Source organism: Hyla sarda, unplaced genomic scaffold (genome assembly GCF_029499605.1).
Source record: "Hyla sarda isolate aHylSar1 unplaced genomic scaffold, aHylSar1.hap1 scaffold_81, whole genome shotgun sequence".
Lineage (NCBI taxonomy): Eukaryota > Metazoa > Chordata > Amphibia > Anura > Hylidae > Hyla > Hyla sarda.
The window spans coordinates 652,695-672,521 of record NW_026610836.1 but is presented as its reverse complement, the minus strand read 5'-3'; the positions used below and the strand labels follow the sequence as shown (position 1 = coordinate 672,521).

The window sequence follows — 19,827 nt, the reverse complement described above, 5'->3', positions numbered from 1 at the left end:
GATGTAGATGGCGCTCGCTCTGATGTAGATGGCGCTCTCTCTGCTGTAGATGGTGCTCGCTCTGATGTAGATGGTGCTCACTTTGATGTAGATGGTGCTCGCTCTGATGTAGATGGTGCTCGCTCTAATGTAGATGGCGCTCGCTCTGATGTAGATGGCGCTCGTTCTGATGTAGATGGCGCTCGCTCTGATGTAGATGGTGCTCGCTTTGATGTAGATGGTGCTCGCTCTAATGTAGATGGCGCTCGCTCTGATGTAGATGGCGCTCGTTCTGATGTAGATGGCGCTCGCTCTGATGTAGATGGTGCTCGCTCTGATGTAGATGGTGCTCGCTCTAATGTAGATGGTGCTCTCTCTGATGTAGATGGTGCTCGCTCTGATGTAGATGGTGCTCGCTCTGATGTAGATGGCGCTCGCTCTGATGTAGATGGCGCTCTCTCTGATGTAGATGGTGCTCACTTTGATGTAGATGGTGCTCACTTTGATGTAGATGGTGCTCGCTCTGATGTAGATGGTGCTCGCTCTAATGTAGATGGCGCTCGCTCTGATGTAGATGGCGCTCGTTCTGATGTAGATGGCGCTCGCTCTGATGTAGATGGTGCTCGCTTTGATGTAGATGGTGCTCGCTCTAATGTAGATGGCGCTCGCTCTGATGTAGATGGCGCTCGTTCTGATGTAGATGGCGCTCGCTCTGATGTAGATGGTGCTCGCTCTGATGTAGATGGTGCTCGCTCTAATGTAGATGGCGCTCGCTCTGATGTAGATGGCGCTCGCTCTGACGTAGATAGTGCTCGCTCTGATGTAGATGGTGCTCGCTCTGATGTAGATGGCGCTCGCTCTGATGTAGATGGTGCTCGCTCTGATGTAGATGGTGCTCGCTCTGATGTAGATGGTGCTCGCTCTGATGTAGATGGTGCTCGCTCTGATGTAGATGGTGCTCGCTCTGATGTAGATGGCGCTCGCTCTGACAGATGGTGCTCACTTTGACATAGATGGTGCTCGCTCTGACTTTGTGCTGGCTCTGGTGTAGATGGTGCTCGCTCTGATGTAGATGATGTTTGCTCTGATATAGATGGCACTAGGTCTGACAGATGGCGCTCACTCTGACGTAGATAGTGCTCGCTCTGACGTAAATGGGGCTCGCTCTGATGTAAATGGGGCTCGCTCTGACGTAGATAGTGCTCACTCTGACATAGATGGCGCTTGCTCTGACATAGATGTGCTCGTTCTGATGTAGATGGCACTCACTTAGATATAGATGGCGCTCACTCTGATGTAGATGGCGCTCGTTCTGAAGTAGATGGCGCTCGTTCTGAAGTAGATGGTGCTAGCTCTGACATAGATGGTGCTCGCTCTGCTGTAGATGGAGCTCGCTCTGACAGATGGTGCTCTCTGCTGTAGATGGTGCTCTCTCTGCTGTAGATGGCGCTCTCTCTGCTGTAGATGGTGCTCGTTTTGATGTAGATGGTGCTCGTTTTGATGTAGATGGTGCTCGCTCGGACAGATGGCGCTCACTCTGATGTAGATGGCACTCACTCTGAAGTAGATAGCGCACGTTCTGAAGTAGATGGTGCTTGCTCTGAAGTAGATGGTGCTTGCTCTGAAGTAGATGGTGCTTGCTCTGACATAGATGGTGCTTGCTCTGAAGTAGATGGTGCTTGCTCTGACATAGATGGTGCTTGCTCTGACGTAGATGGTGCTTACTCTGACATAGATGGTGCTTGCTCTGACATAGATGGTGCTTGCTCTAATGTAGAGAGAGCACGTTCTGAAGTAGATGGTGCTTGCTCTGACGTAGATGGTGCTTGCTCTGACGTAGATGGTGCTTGCTCTAATGTAGATAGAGCACGTTCTGAAGTAGATGGTGCTTGCTCTGACGTAGATGGTGCTTGCTCTAATGTAGATGGTACTCGCTCTGACAGATGGTGCTCTCTTTGCTGTAGATGGCGCTTGCTTTGATGCAGATGGTGCTCACTCTGATATAGATGCAGCTCGCTCTGACATAGATAGTGTCTGCTCTGATGTCGATGGTGCTTGCTTTGATGTAGATGGTGCTCTCTCTGCTGTGCTTGCTCTGACAGATGGCGCTCGCTCCGACTTAGTGCTGGCTCTAGTGTAGATGGCGCTTGTTTTGAAGTAGATGGTACTCGCTCTGACAGATGGTGCTCTCTCTGCTGTAGATGGCATTCTCTCTGATGTAGATGGTGCTCGCTCTGACGTAGATGGTGCTCGCTCCGATGTAGATGGTACTCGTTCTGAAGTAGATGGCACACGCTATAAAACAGATTGCACTCAGTCTGACGGAAAGGGGGCTCGCTCTGAAGTAGATGGCGCCCGCTCTGACGCAGATGGTGCTCGTTCCGATGTAGAAGGTGCCTGCTCTGACATAGATTGTGCTAGCTCTGACGTTGAAGGTGCCCACTCTGATGTAGATAATGCCTACTCTGATGTAGATGGCACTCACTCTGATGTAGATGGTGCTCTCTCTGATGTAGATGGTGCTCGCTCTCATGTAAATGGCGCTCTCTGTGATTTAGATGGTGCTAGCTCTGACAGATGGCGCTCGCTCTGATGTAGATGGTGCTAACTTTGAAATAGATGGTGCTTGCTCTGACAGATGGCGCTCGCTCCGACTTAGTGCTGGCTCTAGTGTAGATGGTGCTCGCTCTGACTTAGTGCTCGCTCTGATATAGATGGCGCTCGCTCTGAAAGAGATGGCGCTCACTCTGACAGATGGTGCTTGCTTTGACAGATGGTTCTAGCTCTGACAGATGGCATTCGCTCTGATGTAGATGATGTTTGCTCAGATGTAGATGGCGCTCGCTCTGATGAAGATGTCGCTCGCTCTGACGTAGATGGTGCTCGCTCTGACATAGATGGTGCTTGCTCTGACGCAGATGGCGCTCGCTCTAATGCAGATGGTGCTCATTCTGATGCAGATGGTGCTCGCTCTGATGTAAATGGCGCTCATTCTGATGTAGATGATGCTCACTCTGACAGATGGTGCTCACTCTGATGTAGATGGCGCTTGTTTTGAAGTAGATGGTGCTCACTCTGATGTAGATAGTACTCGCTCTGCTGTAGATGGTGCTCGCTCTGACAGATGGTGCTCTCTCTGCTGTAGATGGCATTCTCTCTGATGTAGATGGTGCTCGCTCTGACGTAGATGGCATTCTCTCTGATGTAGATGGTGCTCGCTCTGACGTAGATGGTGCTCGCTCTGATGTAGATGGTACTCGTTCTGAAGTAGATGGCACACGCTATAAAACAGATTGCACTCAGTCTGACGGAAAGGGGGCTCGCTCTGAAGTAGATGGCGCCCGCTCTGACGCAGATGGTGCTCGTTCCGATGTAGAAGGTGCCTGCTCTGACATAGATTGTGCTAGCTCTGACGTTGAAGGTGCCCACTCTGAAGTAGATCATGCCCGCTCTGTTGTAGATAATGCCTACTCTGATGTAGATGGTACTCACTCTCCCATAGATTGTGCTCGCTCTGCCGTAGATGGTGCTCGCTCTGACGTTGAAGGTGACCGCTTTGATTTAGATGGTGGTAGCATTAACATAGATGGCGCTTGCTCTTACATAGATGGCGCTCACTCTTACATAGATGGCGCTCGCTCTGAGGTAGACGGTGCTTGCTCTGACGTAGATGATGCTCGCTCTGATGTAGATGACACTCGCTCTGAAGTAGATGGCACATGCTATAAAACAGATTGCACTCAGTCTGTAGATGTTGCTCACCCTCCCATAGAGGGTGCTCACTCCGACATAAATGACGCCTGCTCTGCCATAGATAGTGCTCGCTTTGACATAGATGGCATCTGCTCTGATGTAGATGGTGCTCGCTATGACACATATGGTGCTCACTCTGACATTGATGGTGCTCGCTCTGACATAAATGATGCCTGCTCTGCCACAGATGGAGCTCGCTCTGACACTGATGGTGCTCGCTCTGAAGTAGGTGAGGCCTGCTCTGCTAGGTATTCCTGTATGTGAGGCGGCTGCTGATTTATTGCCACATAAACCTGCACCAAATCGTGCCAGAATGCGGCCCCCAGTGCAGGATTTACAGATAAGAGGCTGCAATAATCCGCTCAGCAGTCACTAATCCCGGCTAATGAGCGATCATCTGATCCTGCCGATCACAAGTCAATTACACTGAAAGATTATAGTGCCTTAAAGGGATAGCATCAATTGTAAAAACATCTGCAGGGAGGAGCTTCAGCTAATGTCCTTTGTTATCAGCCAGGCCAGGGTGAGAGATGACCACAACGTCATTCAATGGACAAGTGACAGGAAGTCTCCTGTGTGAAGGATCATCCCATTGTACCCTCCTGATTGTATCACAGTGTATCACAGCTTCTGTACCAGTCAAACAAGTGTAATATCCCGGAGGGGGCAGATTCCAGCAGGACATGACCCTGTGGTTCACATATAGATCGCAGCAGGCGGACGTGCAGATCACTTGTTTGTCAATCAGCTGTAGAGCAAAGTCCTAACTTTACAGGCTGTAAACCGCTGGCAAGACCATGTGACCTGGGGAGGAGACTGAGCCCAAGAGCTTGCACTTCTAGTAGGCCGCAGATTCTACTACACTCTGCAGAACATGAAGTCAAGGGAGAAACTAGGAGAGGGAGACAGGAAGCCTGAGGGTCTGGGACAGGGCCAGGGTGTGAGGTGCAAACATGAAGACACCAGTAAACATAACCTCAAGGAGCAACCTTCAGAAGGACCACCACTTCAAGAATGGACTTCAGCGAGACCACCAGAACAAAGGTTTAGGAGGACCACTGCATAGAACCATATCTTCTAAAGGACCAATACAAAGGACCTTTTATTCTGAAGGACCACCACATAGACTTCTTCCTCTGGAGGATCCCACATAAGATCATATCTTCAGAAGGACCACCACGTAGGACCATATCTTCTGAAGGCAACCACATAGACTTCCTCTGGAGGATCCCACATAGAACCATATCTTCAGAAGGACCACCACATAGAACCATATCTGTTGGAAGACAACCACAAAGGACCTTTTATTCTGAAGGACCACCACATAGACTTCTTCTGGAGAATCACCACATAAAACCATATCATTTGAAGGACCATCATGTAGGACCATATCTTCTGAAGGACCATCACGTAGGACCATATATTCTGAAGGACCACCACGTAGGACCATATCTTCTGAAGGCAACCACATAGACTATTTCCTCTGGAGAATCACCACTTAGAACCATATCTTCTGGGGGACCACCACAAAGGACCACATCTTCTAAAGGACCACCTCAAAGGACCTTTTATTCTTAAGGACCACCACATAGACTTCTTCCTCTGGAGGATCCCACATAGAACCATATCTTCAGAAGGACCACCACATAGAACCATATCTGTTGGAAGACAACCACAAAGGACTTTTATTCTGATTGACCACCACATAGGACCATTTCTTCTGAAGGACCACCACATAGACTTCTTCCTCTGGAGGACCACCACATAGGACCATATATTTTGAACGCCCACCCCATAGACTTCTTCCTCTGGAGGACCACCACATAGAACTCTGTCTTCTAGAGGGTCGCTCTGGAGTCCCCTCGTGAAGTATGTGATTTCTTGTCCGCTGTGTGTGGGGTCACCTCAGATTGGGGCCCAGTGGCCCAATGTGTATACAAACCAGTGACACATTGTATCACCCTGCACCTCAAACTCTACAGGCCAAGAGGCAGAACCGAGAGCTCAGAGTGTGGGACCTTATCTGCTGAAGACGCAGTCACATGCCGAGGCTTATCTCCCCCCAGACGTCTCACATCTGCTGCATCATCACCTCACACGATCTGTTCCTTCAGCTTCTTCTCCCAGACACGATTACACAAGATTGGATACACCATCTGAGCAGTATCTCATCTTACGGACTTAGCTACACACTTTATCAGATCATATCACACATAATTCTGATACACAGCTCAGCAGACAGTATCCCTGCGGATAGATTTAGATACATAGCACTACGCCACATATGATGGTCACTTTGGCGCCTCCGTCAGGATAACTGAGTGCCTTGTAATAACGTAGTTCACACGTGTAGGATACGGAGTCTGCGCTGATATCTGATGACTGGACGACGAGTTACTATAGAAAAACCTCCGCACAACAAAATGCCTCCACCATAGAAATAATTACACAGGCGTCAGGGTCCTATCCTCCACCCCCGACCAGCAAGTGGACAATAACCTGCCATGACCTTTATGGCTGGGCCCAGCAGGTGACCAGGGGCCACAGGTCCCTATAAGAGGGGGGGATGGGGCAGCTGCGATGTGAGGGGGCAGCACATGGGGCTGTTAATATGTAAGGGGGCAGCAAAGGAGGCAGCTGCTATGTAAGGGGGCAGCACAGGGGGCAGTTATTAAGTGAGGGGGCAGACCAGGGGGACAGCTGTTATGTGAGGGGGCAGCACAGGGGGCAGTTACTAAGTGAGGGGGCAGACCAGGGGGACAGCTGTTATGTGAGGGGGCAGCACAGGGGGTAGTTACTAAGTGAGGGGGCAGACCAGGGGGACAGCTGTTATGTGAGGGGGCAGCACAGGGGGCAGTTACTAAGTGAGGGGGCAGACCAGGGGGACAGCTGTTATGTGAGGGGGCAGCACAGGGGGTAGTTACTAAGTGAGGGGGCAGACCAGGGGGACAGCTGTTATGTGAGGGGGCAGCACAGGGGGTAGTTACTAAGTGAGGGGGCAGACCAGGGGGACAGCTGTTATGTGAGGGGGCAGCACAGGAGGTAGTTACTAAGTGAGGGGGCAGACCAGGGGGACAGCTGTTATGTGAGGGGGCAGCACAGGGGGCAGTTACTAAGTGAGGGGGCAGCACAGGGGGCAGTTACTAAGTGAGGGGGCAGACCAGGGGGACAGCTGTTATGTGAGGGGGCAGCACAGGGGGCAGTTATTAAGTGAGGGGGCAGCACAGGGGGCAGTTAGTAAGTGAGGGGGCAGCACAGGGGGCAGTTACTAAGTGAGGGGGCAGACCAGGGGGACAGCTGTTATGTGAGGGGGCAGCACAGGGGGCAGTTACTAAGTGAGGGGGCAGACCAGGGGGACAGCTGTTATGTGAGGGGGCAGCACAGGGGGCAATTACTAAGTGAGGGGGCAGACCAGGGGGACAGCTGTTATGTGAGGGGGCAGCACAGGGGGCAGTTACTAAGTGAGGGGGCAGACCAGGGGGACAGCTGTTATGTGAGGGGGCAGCACAGGGGGCAGTTACTAAGTGAGGGGGCAGCACAAGGGGCAGTTACTAAGTGAGGGGGCAGACCAGGGGGACAGCTGTTATGTGAGGGGGCAGCACAGGGGGCAGTTACTAAGTGAGGGGGCAGACCAGGGGGACAGCTGTTATGTGAGGGGGCAGCACAGGGGGTAGTTACTAAGTGAGGGGGCAGACCAGGGGGACAGCTGTTATGTGAGGGGGCAGCACAGGGGGTAGTTACTAAGTGAGGGGGCAGACCAGGGGGACAGCTGTTATGTGAGGGGGCAGCACAGGGGGCAGTTACTAAGTGAGGGGGGAGCACAGGGGGCAGTTACTAAGTGAGGGGGCAGACCAGGGGGACAGCTGTTATGTGAGGGGGCAGCACAGGGGGCAGTTATTAAGTGAGGGGGCAGCACAGGAGGCAGTTACTAAGTGAGGGGGCAGCACAGGGGGCAGTTACTAAGTGAGGGGGCAGACCAGGGGGACAGCACAGGAGGGTAATGCTAATGGGGGTACAGCTCAGTCCTGTAGTTCTGACACGTGTGGGGGGGGCACATACTTTTGAAGGAAGATCCACAAAGCAGGACATGGGGGATTACTGAGGGGACGGCGGGGTGGGGTGGGGGGGGGGTGGGGGGGAGGGGGGGAAGGGGCTCAGATAAAGGGGGGGCAGTCACATCACATCACAGCAGCGCGGCTCCCAGGACTCCAACAACAAATACTTGCTACTTGACTTGAAAAGAACAATGAACATGTGACCTGAGAATAGAGGCCGCTCCGGGGGCCACACTGTACAGGGATGATGGGAGTGATACATTGTATGATACATTAGATTGTGATCTCCTGGGGTCAGGGATGATGGGAGTGATACATTGTATGATAGGAGATTAGATTGTGAGCTCCTGGGGTCAGGGATGATGGGAGTGATACATTGTATGATAGGAGATTAGATTGTGATCTCCTGGGGTCAGGGATGATGGGAGTGATACATTGTATGATAGGAGATTAGATTGTGAGCTCCTGGGGTCAGGGATGATGGGAGTGATACATTGTATGTGATAGGAGATTAGATTGTGATCTCCTGGGGTCAGGGATGATGGGAGTGATACATTGTATGATAGGAGATTAGATTGTGAGCTCCTGGGGTCAGGGATGATGGGAGTGATACATTGTATGATAGGAGATTAGATTGTGATCTCCTGGGGTCAGGGATGATGGGAGTGATACATTGTATGATAGGAGATTAGATTGTGATCTCCTGGGGTCAGGGATGATGGGAGTGATACATTGTATGTGATAGGAGATTAGATTGTGATCTCCTGGGGTCAGGGATGTTGGGAGTGATACATTATATGATAGGAGATTAGATTGTGAGCTCCTGGGGTCAGGGATGATGGGAGTGATACATTGTGTGTGATAGGAGATTAGATTGTGATCTCCTGGGGTCAGGGATGATGGGAGTGATACATTGTATGATAGGAGATTAGATTGTGATCTCCTGGGGTCAGGGATGATGGGAGTGATACATTGTATGATAGGAGATTAGATTGTGAGCTCCTGGGGTCAGGGATGATGGGAGTGATACATTGGATGTGATAGGAGATTAGATTGTGATCTCCTGGGATCAGGGATGATGGGAGTGATACATTGTATGATAAGAGATTAGATTGTGATCTCCTGGGGGTCAGGGATGATGGGAGTGATACATTGTATGATAGGAGATTAGATTGTGATCTCCTGGGGTCAGGGATGATGGGAGTGATACATTGTATGATAGGAGATTAGATTGTGATCTCCTGGGGTCAGGGATGATGGGAGTGATACATTGTATGTGATAGATTAGATTGTGAGCTCCTGGGGTCAGGGATGATGGGAGTGATACATTGTATGTGATAGGAGATTAGATTGTGATCTCCTGGGGTCAGGGATGATGGGAGCGATACATTGTATGATAGGAGATTAGATTGTGATCTCCTGGGGTCAGGGATGATGGGAGTGATACATTGTATGATAGGAGATTAGATTGTGATCTCCTGGGGTCAGGGATGATGGGAGTGATACATTGTATGATAGATTAGATTGTGAGCTCCTGGGGTCAGGGATGATGGGAGTGATACATTGTATGTGATAGATTAGATTGTGATCTCCTGGGGTCAGGGATGATGGGAGTGATACATTGTATGATAGATTAGATTGTGAGCTCCTGGGGTCAGGGATGATGGGAGTGATACATTGTATGATAGGAGATTAGATTGTGATCTCCTGTGGTCAGGGATGATGGGAGTGATACATTATATAATAGGAGATTAGATTGTGATCTCCTGGGGTCAGGGATGATGAGAGTGATACATTGTATGTGATAGGAGATTAGATTGTGATCTCCTGGGGTCAGGGATGATGGGAGTGATACATTGTATGTGATAGGAGATTAGATTGTGATCTCCTGGGGTCAGGGATGATGGGAGTGATACATTGTATGATAGGAGATTAGATTGTGAGCTCCTGGGGTCAGGGATGATGGGAGTGATACATTGTATGATAGATTAGATTGTGAGCTCCTGGGGTCAGAGATGATGGGAGTGATACATTGTATGTGATAGGAGATTAGATTGTGATCTCCTGGGGTCAGGGATGATGGGAGTGATACATTGTATGATAGGAGATTAGATTGTGATCTCCTGGGGTCAGGGATGATGGGAGTGATACATTGTATGATAGGAGATTAGATTGTGAGCTCCTGGGGTCAGGGATGATGGGAGTGATACATTGTATGATAGGAGATTAGATTGTGATCTCCTGGGGTCAGGGATGATGGGAGTGATACATTGTATGATAGGAGATTAGATTGTGATCTCCTGGGGTCAGGGATGATGGGAGTGATACATTGTATGTGATAGGAGATTAGATTGTGATCTCCTGGGGTCAGGGATGATGGGAGTGATACATTTTATGTGATAGGAGATTAGATTGTGATCTCCTGGGGTCAGGGATGATGGGAGTGATACATTGTATGATAGGAGATGCAGCAGGGTGTCAGTGCCCTCTCTCGGGGTGTAGTATCCTGGCGGCAGGGTGTCAGTGCCCTCTCTCGGGGTGTAGTATCCTGGCAGCAGGGTGTCAGTGCCCTCTCTCGGGGTGTAGTATCCTGGCAGCAGGGTGTCAGTGCCCTCTCTCGGGGTGTAGTATCCTGGCGGCAGGGTGTCAGTGCCCTCTCTCGGGGTGTAGTATCCTGGCAGCAGGGTGTCAGTGCCCTCTCTCGGGGTGTAGTATCCTGGCAGCAGGGTGTCAGTGCCCTCTCTCGAGGTGTAGTATCCTGGCAGCAGGGTGTCAGTGCCCTCTCTCAAGGTGTAGTACCCTGGAAGCAGGGTTTCAGTGTCCTCTCTCAAGGTGTAGTACCCTGGAAGCAGGGTGTCAGTGTCCTCTCTCGGGGTGTAGTACCCTGGAAGCAGGGTGTCAGTGCCCTCTCTCGGGGTGTAGTACCCTGGTAGCAGGGTGGCAGTGCCCTCTCTCAAGGTGTAGTACCCTGGAAGCAGGGTTTCAGTGTCCTCTCTCAAGGTGTAGTACCCTGGAAGCAGGGTGTCAGTGCCCTCTCTCGGGGTGTAGTATCCTGGCAGCAGGGTGTCAGTGCCCTCTCTCGGGGTGTAGTACCCTGGCAGCAGGGTGTCAGTGCCCTCTCTCAAGGTGTAGTACCCTGGAAGCAGGGTGTTGACAGTAGACAAACTGTCTCTGCCTTTGGGCGACTTTCTACCCAGATAACAGGAATCTGCCCGCGTCTTCTCTAATCTTTGTGCTGACACAGAAGTGGATACAAAGTCTCAGCAGATAGAAGGAGAAGACGCTGAGACCAGGACAGAGCAGCCACATGCCCCCGCTGTGTCATCCCCAAAACCCACATGCCCCCGCTGTGTCATCCCCATCACCCACATACCCCCGCTGTGTCATCCCCAAAACCCACATGCCCCCGCTGTGTCATCCCCAACACCCACATGCCCCCGCTGTGTCATCTCCAACATCCACATGCCCCCGCTGTGTCATCCCCAACACCCACATGCCCCCGCTGTGTCATCCCCAAAACCCACATGCCCCCGCTGTGTCATCCCGAACACCCACATGCCCCCGCTGTGTCATCCCCAACAGCCACATGCCCCCGCTGTGTCATCCCCAACAGCCACATGCCCCCGCTGTGTCATCCCCAACACCCACATGCCCCCGCTGTGTCATCCCCAACAGCCACATGCCCCCGCTGTGTCATCCCCAACAGCCACATGCCCCCGCTGTGTCATCCCCAACAGCCACATGCCCCCGCTGTGTCATCCCCATCACCCACATACCCCCGCTGTGTCATCCCCAAAACCCACAAGCCCCTGCTGTGTCATCCCCAACAGCCACATGCCCCTGCTGTGTCATCCCCAACATCCACATGCCCCCGCTGTGTCATCCCGAACATCCACATGCCCCCACCGTATTATATGCCCCCGCTGTGTCATCCCCAAAACCCACATGCCCCCGCTGTGTCATCCCCATCACCCACATACCCCCGCTGTGTCATCCCCAAAACCCACATGCCCCCGCTGTGTCATCCCCAACACCCACATGCCCCCGCTGTGTCATCTCCAACATCCACATGCCCCCGCTGTGTCATCCCCAACACCCACATGCCCCCGCTGTGTCATCCCCAAAACCCACATGCCCCCGCTGTGTCATTCCCAACACCCACATGCCCCCGCTGTGTCATCCCCAACAGCCACATGCCCCCGCTGTGTCATCCCCAACAGCCACATGCCCCCGCTGTGTCATCCCCAACAGCCACATGCCCCCGCTGTGTCATCCCCAACAGCCACATGCCCCCGCTGTGTCATCCCCAACAGCCACATGCCCCCGCTGTGTCATCCCCAACATCCACATGCCCCCGCTGTGTCATCCCAAAAACCCACATGCCCCCGCTGTGTCATCCCCAACATCCACATGCCCCCGCTGTGTCATCCCCAACACCCACATGCCCCCGCTGTGTCATCCCCAACAGCCACATGCCCCCGCTGTGTCATCCCCAACACCCACATGCCCCCGCTGTGTCATCCCCAACACCCACATGCCCCCGCTGTGTCATCTCCAACACCCACATGCCCCCGCTGTGTCATCCCCAACAGCCACATGTCCCCGCTGTGTCATCCCCAACACCCACATGCCCCCGCTGTGTCATCCCCAACACCCACATGCCCCCGCTGTGTCATCCCCAACATCCACATGCCCCCACCGTATTATATGCTCCCGCTGTGTTCCCTCCTGCACCCACATGCCCCCGCTGTGTCCCTCCAGCACCCACATGCCCCCCGTATTATATAACTCCCCCTCTGTGTTCCCTCCAGCACCCACATGCCCCCTGTATTATATGCCCCCGCTGTGTCCCTCCAGCACCCACATGCCCCCCCGTATTATATGCCCCCGCTGTGTTCCCTCCAGCACCCACATGCCCCCTGTATTATGTGCCCCCACTGTGTCCCTCCAGCACCCACATGCCCCCTGTATTATATGCCCCCACTGTGTCCCTCCAGCACCCACATGCCCCCCGTATTATATGCCCCCACTGTGTCCCTCCAGCACCCACATGCCCCCTGTATTATGTGCCCCCACTGTGTCCCTCCAGCACCCACATGCCCCCCGTATTATATGCCCCCACTGTGTCCCTCCAGCACCCACATGCCCCCTGTATTATGTGCCCCCGCTGTGTCCCTCCAGCACCCACATGCCCCCTGTATTATATGCCCCCGCTGTGTCCCTCCAGCACCCACATGCCCCCCCTGTATTATATGCCCCCACTGTGTCCCTCCAGCACCCACATGCCCCCTGTATTATATGAGCCCGCTGTGTCCCTCCAGCACCCACATGCCCCCCCTGTATTATATGAGCCCGCTGTGTCCCTCCAGCACCCACATGCCCCCCCTGTATTCTATGCCCCCGCTGTGTCCCTCCAGCACCCATATGCACCCCCCCCCCCGTATTATATGCCCCCGATGTGTCCCTCCAGCACATGGCATGGTCTCAGACATCAGATGCCTCCTGAATTTAGCCCACGCTTGGACACACTTAACCCCTTCAGCTGCAGACCCCAGGGCCCCTCATCACGTCTCTAATAAGTTCTGTGGACTGTGGCTCTCTGTGCTCTTCATGTCTGTACCTGTGCACAGGCTGCCATGTGGCCCCTACCAGGACAGGTCAGGTGAGTAACTCAATGCAGTGTCCCCCTCCCCCACGTGTCTTACCTGGGTTGTTGCGGGGGTCTCCTTGATGGTAGTGGCTGCTGCCCGTCCGGCTCTGGCTGCCTGCGGAGTTGTACACACAATTCAATGAGTTGTGAGAAGCTCCTCTCCCCTCCCCCTGACAGCTCCACCCTGACTATGTGATGGCTGAACCAGAGAGGACTCATTCATGAGCCAGCGGCCCCCAGCCCCTGCCCCAGGGGAGACACCCAGGAGCAACACCGAACTACAACCCCCAACATCCACAGAAAACAGCCGCCTGATACTCCTAAACACACCGCAATAGATAGGAAGGATCATAACACCAAGAGGGCACACACTGCCCCCTACAGACCTGGGGAAATGGCAACAACTACTACCCTTATAGTAGTTATATTCTTGTATATAGGAGCAGTATTATAGCAGTTATATTCTTGTATATAGGGGACAGTATTATAGTATTTATATTCTTGTATATAGGAGCAGTATTATAGCAGTTATATTCTTGTATATAGGAGCAGTATTATAGTAGTTATATTCTTGTATATAGGAGCAGTATTATAGTAGTTATATTCTTGTATATAGGGGGGCAGTATTATAGTAGTTATATTCTTGTATATAGGAGCAGTATTATAGTAGTTATATTCTTGTATATAGGAGCAGTATTATAGTAGTTATATTCTTGTATATAGGAGCAGTATTATAGTAGTTATATTCTTGTATATAGGAGCAGTATTATAGTAGTTATATTCTTGTATATAGGGGCAGTATTATAGTAGTTATATTCTTGTATATAGGAGGCAATTTTTATTGTGAAAACAAACAAAATTACAAGTAACATAAATTCTTACAATGCAAAACAAAAATAACAAGCATTGTACACACAATGACTACTCAACTAGAGTATGTACAGAGTAATATTAAACTTAGAAAGTCCACATTTGCTGGAAAAGGAAAAACACAAAAAAAAATTTATAAATCATCCGTGTTAAACCAAAGAGACATTCCTCCATAATTTCCCATTATTTTGGTTCCTCCGTATCTCTAATGACTTTACCCACTGGAGCTCGGACATGATCTGTCTTACTGCTGTGTTGTGATGGAATGGCTCGTTGTGTATGGACACTCTAGTTCTCATGTGCCAATGGTAATATTTAATGATTGTTATAATTATGTACATTGTCCCTCTGTCTACAGTCCTGTTACTGGATGGTACAGCATATATGATGTCAGGATACGTCAGGTTCTGCAGTAATGGGATGTTCAGCTTACTGGACACTTCTTCCCATATCCTCCTCCCGGCCCTGCAGTCAGATATGAAATGCTCCATAGTCTCCTCCTGCTGACAACCCAGAGGACAGTTCCTATCTGAGACACTTAGATATTTCAGGTTACCCCTGACAAAGAGCCTCCCATGGAGCGACAGCCAAGCTATGTCAAAGAATTTTGCGGGGAGTCGTTTCCCATTGAGGAACTTAAGACTTTCTTGTAAAGTGCTGGTCACACAATCCCTCAAGGCAAGTGGAGAACAGAAGAAAGCCCTACAAACCCTTACGTATAGATCCTTCCTTGGCTTACTCTCTATATAGGACTTCTCAATGCGCCATCTCTTCAGACATCTGAGCCCGTATTCCAGGTACGGGGGGAGGTAGTCATGCGTCCATCTCCCCCTCTTGAGACTGCCGCCTCGCACCCAAGACTCTGCAAAAGGCAATATCCAGTCCCTGATACTATTCGCCCACAGGGAGCTGTTGTTTGAGTCCAGGCAACCAAAATTAACTTTTAGAAACATGGAGTCAAAGAACACCCTTGGATTCAGCATATCCAACCCACCCTCTCTCCTCTGTAGGTAGGTGACCCCTCTTTTTATCAGGTTCAACCTGTTCCCCCAGAACATTTGGAAGAACAGGCTAAAGAGCCGAGCAGAGAAAGATTCTGGCAAAGGAAAAACAACAGAGACATACAAAAAGACGGGGACCAGGTAAGTCTTCAACATTTTAACCCTTTCTCTATAGGTCAGCCTCCAGTTCTTCCATCGCTGAACCTTTGCATTTCCGGCTTCCAACTTCTCTTCCCAATTTAGTTTGGCGTTATCGTCCCTCCCGAATTTGACCCCTAGGATTTTAATATAGGAGGAGGCTCTCACAAATTGGGTCAGATCAAAATCTGGATCAGTATCTGATACCCAGAGAGCTTGACTCTTCTCAAGGTTGACCAGAGACCCTGAGGCCTCCGAGAAACTTCTGATGGCCGCAGACAACATCTCCACCTCACGAGGCTCAGATATCACTACAGTCACATCATCCGCGTAGGCAACAACACTCAGGGGTAGGCAGTGGGGGACCGGCACCCCCTGAAAACCACACTCCTGCAGTGACCTCAGAAACGGGTCTAAGGCAAATACATACAGCAGCGGGCTCAGTGGGCAACCTTGTCTCACCCCCGCCTCAACCCTGAAGGTGTCACCCTGCCAACCATTGATCAGAGGAAAGCTCTCGGCCTCACAATACAAAGTCTTCAGCCAATCGATGAATTGTCCCGGAATACCGTACTTTGACAAAGTGGCCCATAGATACTCGTGATCTACTCTGTCAAAGGCTTTAGCCTGGTCAAGACTCACAACATATCTCCCACACCTCAGGGCTTTACATCTCTCAAACATCTCCCTTATGGAGATCACTGCCCCAGAGATGTTCCGCCCTTTTACTGTGCCATACTGACAGCCTGCCAACAGTGCCGGGGACAGACAAACTAACCTAGAAAACAGGATTTTTGCCAGAATCTTCCTGTCGACATTCAAGAGGGCAATTGGCCTCCAGTTCTTGATGTCACTCGGCTCTTTACCTTTCGACAGCAGAATCAGCGAGGACACTCTCATGGATGGAGGCATCAGGTGACTTTCTAGACAATTTGTATAAACATCCACGAGGATTGGGGCCAAGAGGTCTCTGAATGTCTTATAGAATTCTGCTGTTATCCCATCCGGACCTGGTGTCTTCTTCAGATGTAACTTATCAATGGCCTCTTTGACCTCCGCCACCGTCAATTCTGCTGTCAAAGGAGAAAAGTCCAAATCATTAGTATCAGGGAGCGGAGTTGTCTCCAAGAATTGGGTCATCTTGTCTCTATCCAAAACCTTCCTCTGAAACAAGTCAGCATAGTACGATCTCACCACCCCCAGGATACCCTCCCGAGATTCCTGCAAAACACCCTGGGAGTCAGTGAGACCGGTGACAGATTTATTTGCCACCCGCTCCCGGCAATTCTCAAAGGGATCAGGAGACCCTAAGGACCCATAATCCCCTTCAAGAACCAGGGAGGTATACCTGCTGTACTGATACTGCCTTATCTCAGATTTCAGCCGGTCTATCCTTTGTTGGTCCCCACCCGCCGAATATAGTGACTCCAATTCTTTCCGCAGCTTGAGATACTGGCCATACTTACTCTTCCCCTTTATAACTGACAGTCTCTTTAAGAGGGTTCTGATCTCATCCTTAACATCCTCCCACCAGGCGGCCATATCATCATAGAAGTCCACCCTCTCTAGTTGACCCTGTATAAGAGAGTGAACCTGTCTCTGCACAGAAGGATCCTCTAATAGACTGGAATTCAGTCTCCACAACCCTCTACCTGTCTCAGGACCCTGTGTGACACCCAGACAAAAATATAAGGCCAGATGGTCAGAATAAGGGACGATCTTCTCATCCTTCTCACCAATGGTCTCTGTGGGACTAACCAGAGCTAAATCTATACGACTACTTCTTCCACCACAGAAATAGGTAAACTTTGCCTTCCGACCACCCTGCACAAACACATCTGACAACCCGGCCTGTAGAATGATGTTGTTTAAGACCTTGGAGTCTCGTGTCAGAGGTCTATTAGAGGATCTGTCACTAGTTGTTCTGGAGGCATTAAAATCTCCGGCCAAGATGACAGGGACAGACGTGAAGAGATATGGCTTCACTTCATTATAAAGGTTAACCCTTTCAGTCACTGTCTGTGAACCATATATATTAATGAGTCGGAGCCTTCTACCCCGTATAGTAACTTCCAGCATTAGGCACCTTCCCATCAATACCTCTGTCAGCCTATGTACAGTTACATCATTGGTGGTAAACAGGATAGAGACCCCGGCACTTGGTTCCACACCCAGTGACCAAAAGGATGGACCAGACCGCCATTCACGCTCTGCCTCACGTAACAGTCCTTGAGTATTTAAACGTGTCTCCTGTAAGAAGATGATGTCAGCATCAATAGACTTTAGATAGTCATATACGACATGTCTGGTCCTCCTCACTCTGACACTGTTCACATTACTGGAGAACACTTTAAGGGTAAAGTCGGCCATCATAACAAAGGAAAGAAGAAAGTGCAGAGATGTCACCCCCATCATCACAGATCTGAGTCTGAGCCCTCCTGCTGACCACTTGTTTCCATGTCCGATTCGGACAGACGTTTTGCTCGTGGGGGTCTCTTTTTTGTGGGGGGATCACCCTCTTGGTCTTCATTAAATTCATCTATCACTCTCTTTAGCTCCCTCTCCATCTCTTCCTCAACGTCTGACTCTGATAGGACACTGTACCTATTTGTGATGGTCATGACACCTGACCCGGGGTCTACTTTCTTTTTGGAAGGTTTTTGGACAGTGGTCCATCCCTCCTCAGGCTTACGGCTGGTTTTGTCTTTCTTCCGTCTCTTCTGCGGATTTATTGATGCTGGGGCAGAAGAAGACATGGCCACAACCTGCTCAGTGACCTCCCTGTTCCCCTCAGTGGCTCCTGGCTGGGACTGGTCGGGCACTGTGTCACCAATATTGTCACCCATATTGTCACCGCTAGTGTCACCAATATTGTCACCCATATCGTCACCTCTAGTGTCACCCATGTTATGCTGAGGCTCAGGTTGTGTCACTGCTGACCCTGACACCAACGTCTCCTCCTCCAGGTCCTCTGCCCCCTCCAGCAGGTCCTCATCAGGGAAGTCCTTACAGATATTATGCCAGGCGTCAGGACAGTCCCTGTGGGAGTGACCGGTCTTACCACAGAGGTTGCAGCGGATATTCTGGCAGGTGGCGCTGACATGGCCGATCTCCCCACATAAATTACACTTCACTAGGGTGCACACACTCGCGATATGACCGGTCTTCCCACACTTGAAGCATTTTCTGGGCTGACCTGCATAGAAGCAAACCCCTTTCTCCCGACCAATGAAGAAAGAATTGGGCAGATGTTGGGTTATGTTGTTTATCTGCCGTAACTTCACCAGGACCTTCCACCCTCCCGTCCATATGCCGTCCTCATCCCTGGTCTTAGTCAGGTCTGACATTAGGTCACAGTGTCTTTTTAACCACACAACAATATCCTGGGGGGGGACAGACTCGTTCCAGAATATAATGATGACATTCGCTGTGTCTGGTCTGGAGATGGGGACAAAGCTGAACTTATTCCAGCCATCAGCATCTCTCACCCGGGTGACATGGGCCCAGAAGCGGTCCAGGTCAGACATGAGTTTGAAGCTGACGTCATAGCCCTGCCTGTCAGGAAGGTTTATCACTGCCAGGATGTTAGATGGCAGGAAGCCCATTTGGTGGCACAGAAGTTCACGGACCACAAACCTCCTGTCAGGCAGCTCCTCCTTGGCCCCTCTATGTCTGAACCTGACCACGTTCCTCCTCTTGAAAGCCTGACCTGTATAATTCACATTGGACATGAATGGTGACCCGCGGCTCCAGGCATTACCAGAGGAGGCGCCACTACTTCTACCCTCCTGCTGTACTTGGGGGCGCTGTGGTGGCTGCTGACCAGCTGTACTATGGGGGTCTGATACTTGTGTGACTAAAGGGGGGAAGTGTTGTGCATCAGACTGTACAGCCCCCTCCCCACCATCAACCTCTATACTCTGGGGGTCACAAGCCTCTGAAGGCTGAACTAATGGTGGACCTGACCCCAGAGATGACCCCAGATCCCACACAGACTGTGAAGCGCTCCCCTCTGCAGACACATTATCAGTAATATCACATACATTCATATCATTGCAGTCACTGGCAGAATGATCTTGCACTACAGAGCCCAGCAAGCCCTGCAGAGCCATGTCCTGTGAACTCTCTGCTGCACTGCTGCCTTCAGGTAAGAGTCCACAGTCCTGCTGCTCTCTACTGCCCCCAGGGGCTTGTGGTGACTGCACAACGGTTACAGAGTTACCTTCTGGTAGGAGTCCATAGTCCTGCTTCACCGTGCTGACTGCTGGGACTTGTGGTACCTCTGGAGGAGTCTCTGCAGGTCTCTGATGTTGCTGGACGCTTGCTTCTGCTTGTCTGTACAAATTTCCTTTCTCAAAAGGGAAGCTGGCTGGTCTGAGGA

At 51.0% G+C, this 19,827-nt stretch overlaps 2 protein-coding genes across 2 annotated transcripts in view; both read right to left on the bottom strand.

The window, feature by feature from the left end:
* Positions 1-4,638: 4,638 nt before the first annotated feature.
* On the bottom strand, positions 4,639-18,795 carry LOC130347132 (uncharacterized). The gene is made up of 3 exons (XM_056554618.1): positions 17,547-18,795; positions 13,493-13,552; positions 4,639-5,390 (listed from the first exon to the last, which is right to left on the bottom strand). The coding sequence occupies exon 1, from the start codon at positions 18,791-18,793 to the stop codon at positions 17,861-17,863; it is 933 nt and encodes a 310-aa protein (XP_056410593.1). The 5' UTR covers positions 18,794-18,795; the 3' UTR covers positions 4,639-5,390; positions 13,493-13,552; positions 17,547-17,860.
* Positions 13,510-19,827, bottom strand: part of LOC130347133 (zinc finger CCHC domain-containing protein 3-like) — a 115,155-nt gene continuing 108,837 nt past the window's right edge. The window contains exon 4 of the mRNA XM_056554619.1: positions 13,510-13,548. The gene's annotated coding sequence lies outside the window, so the exon portion shown is untranslated. The remainder of the gene's footprint in view (positions 13,549-19,827) is intronic.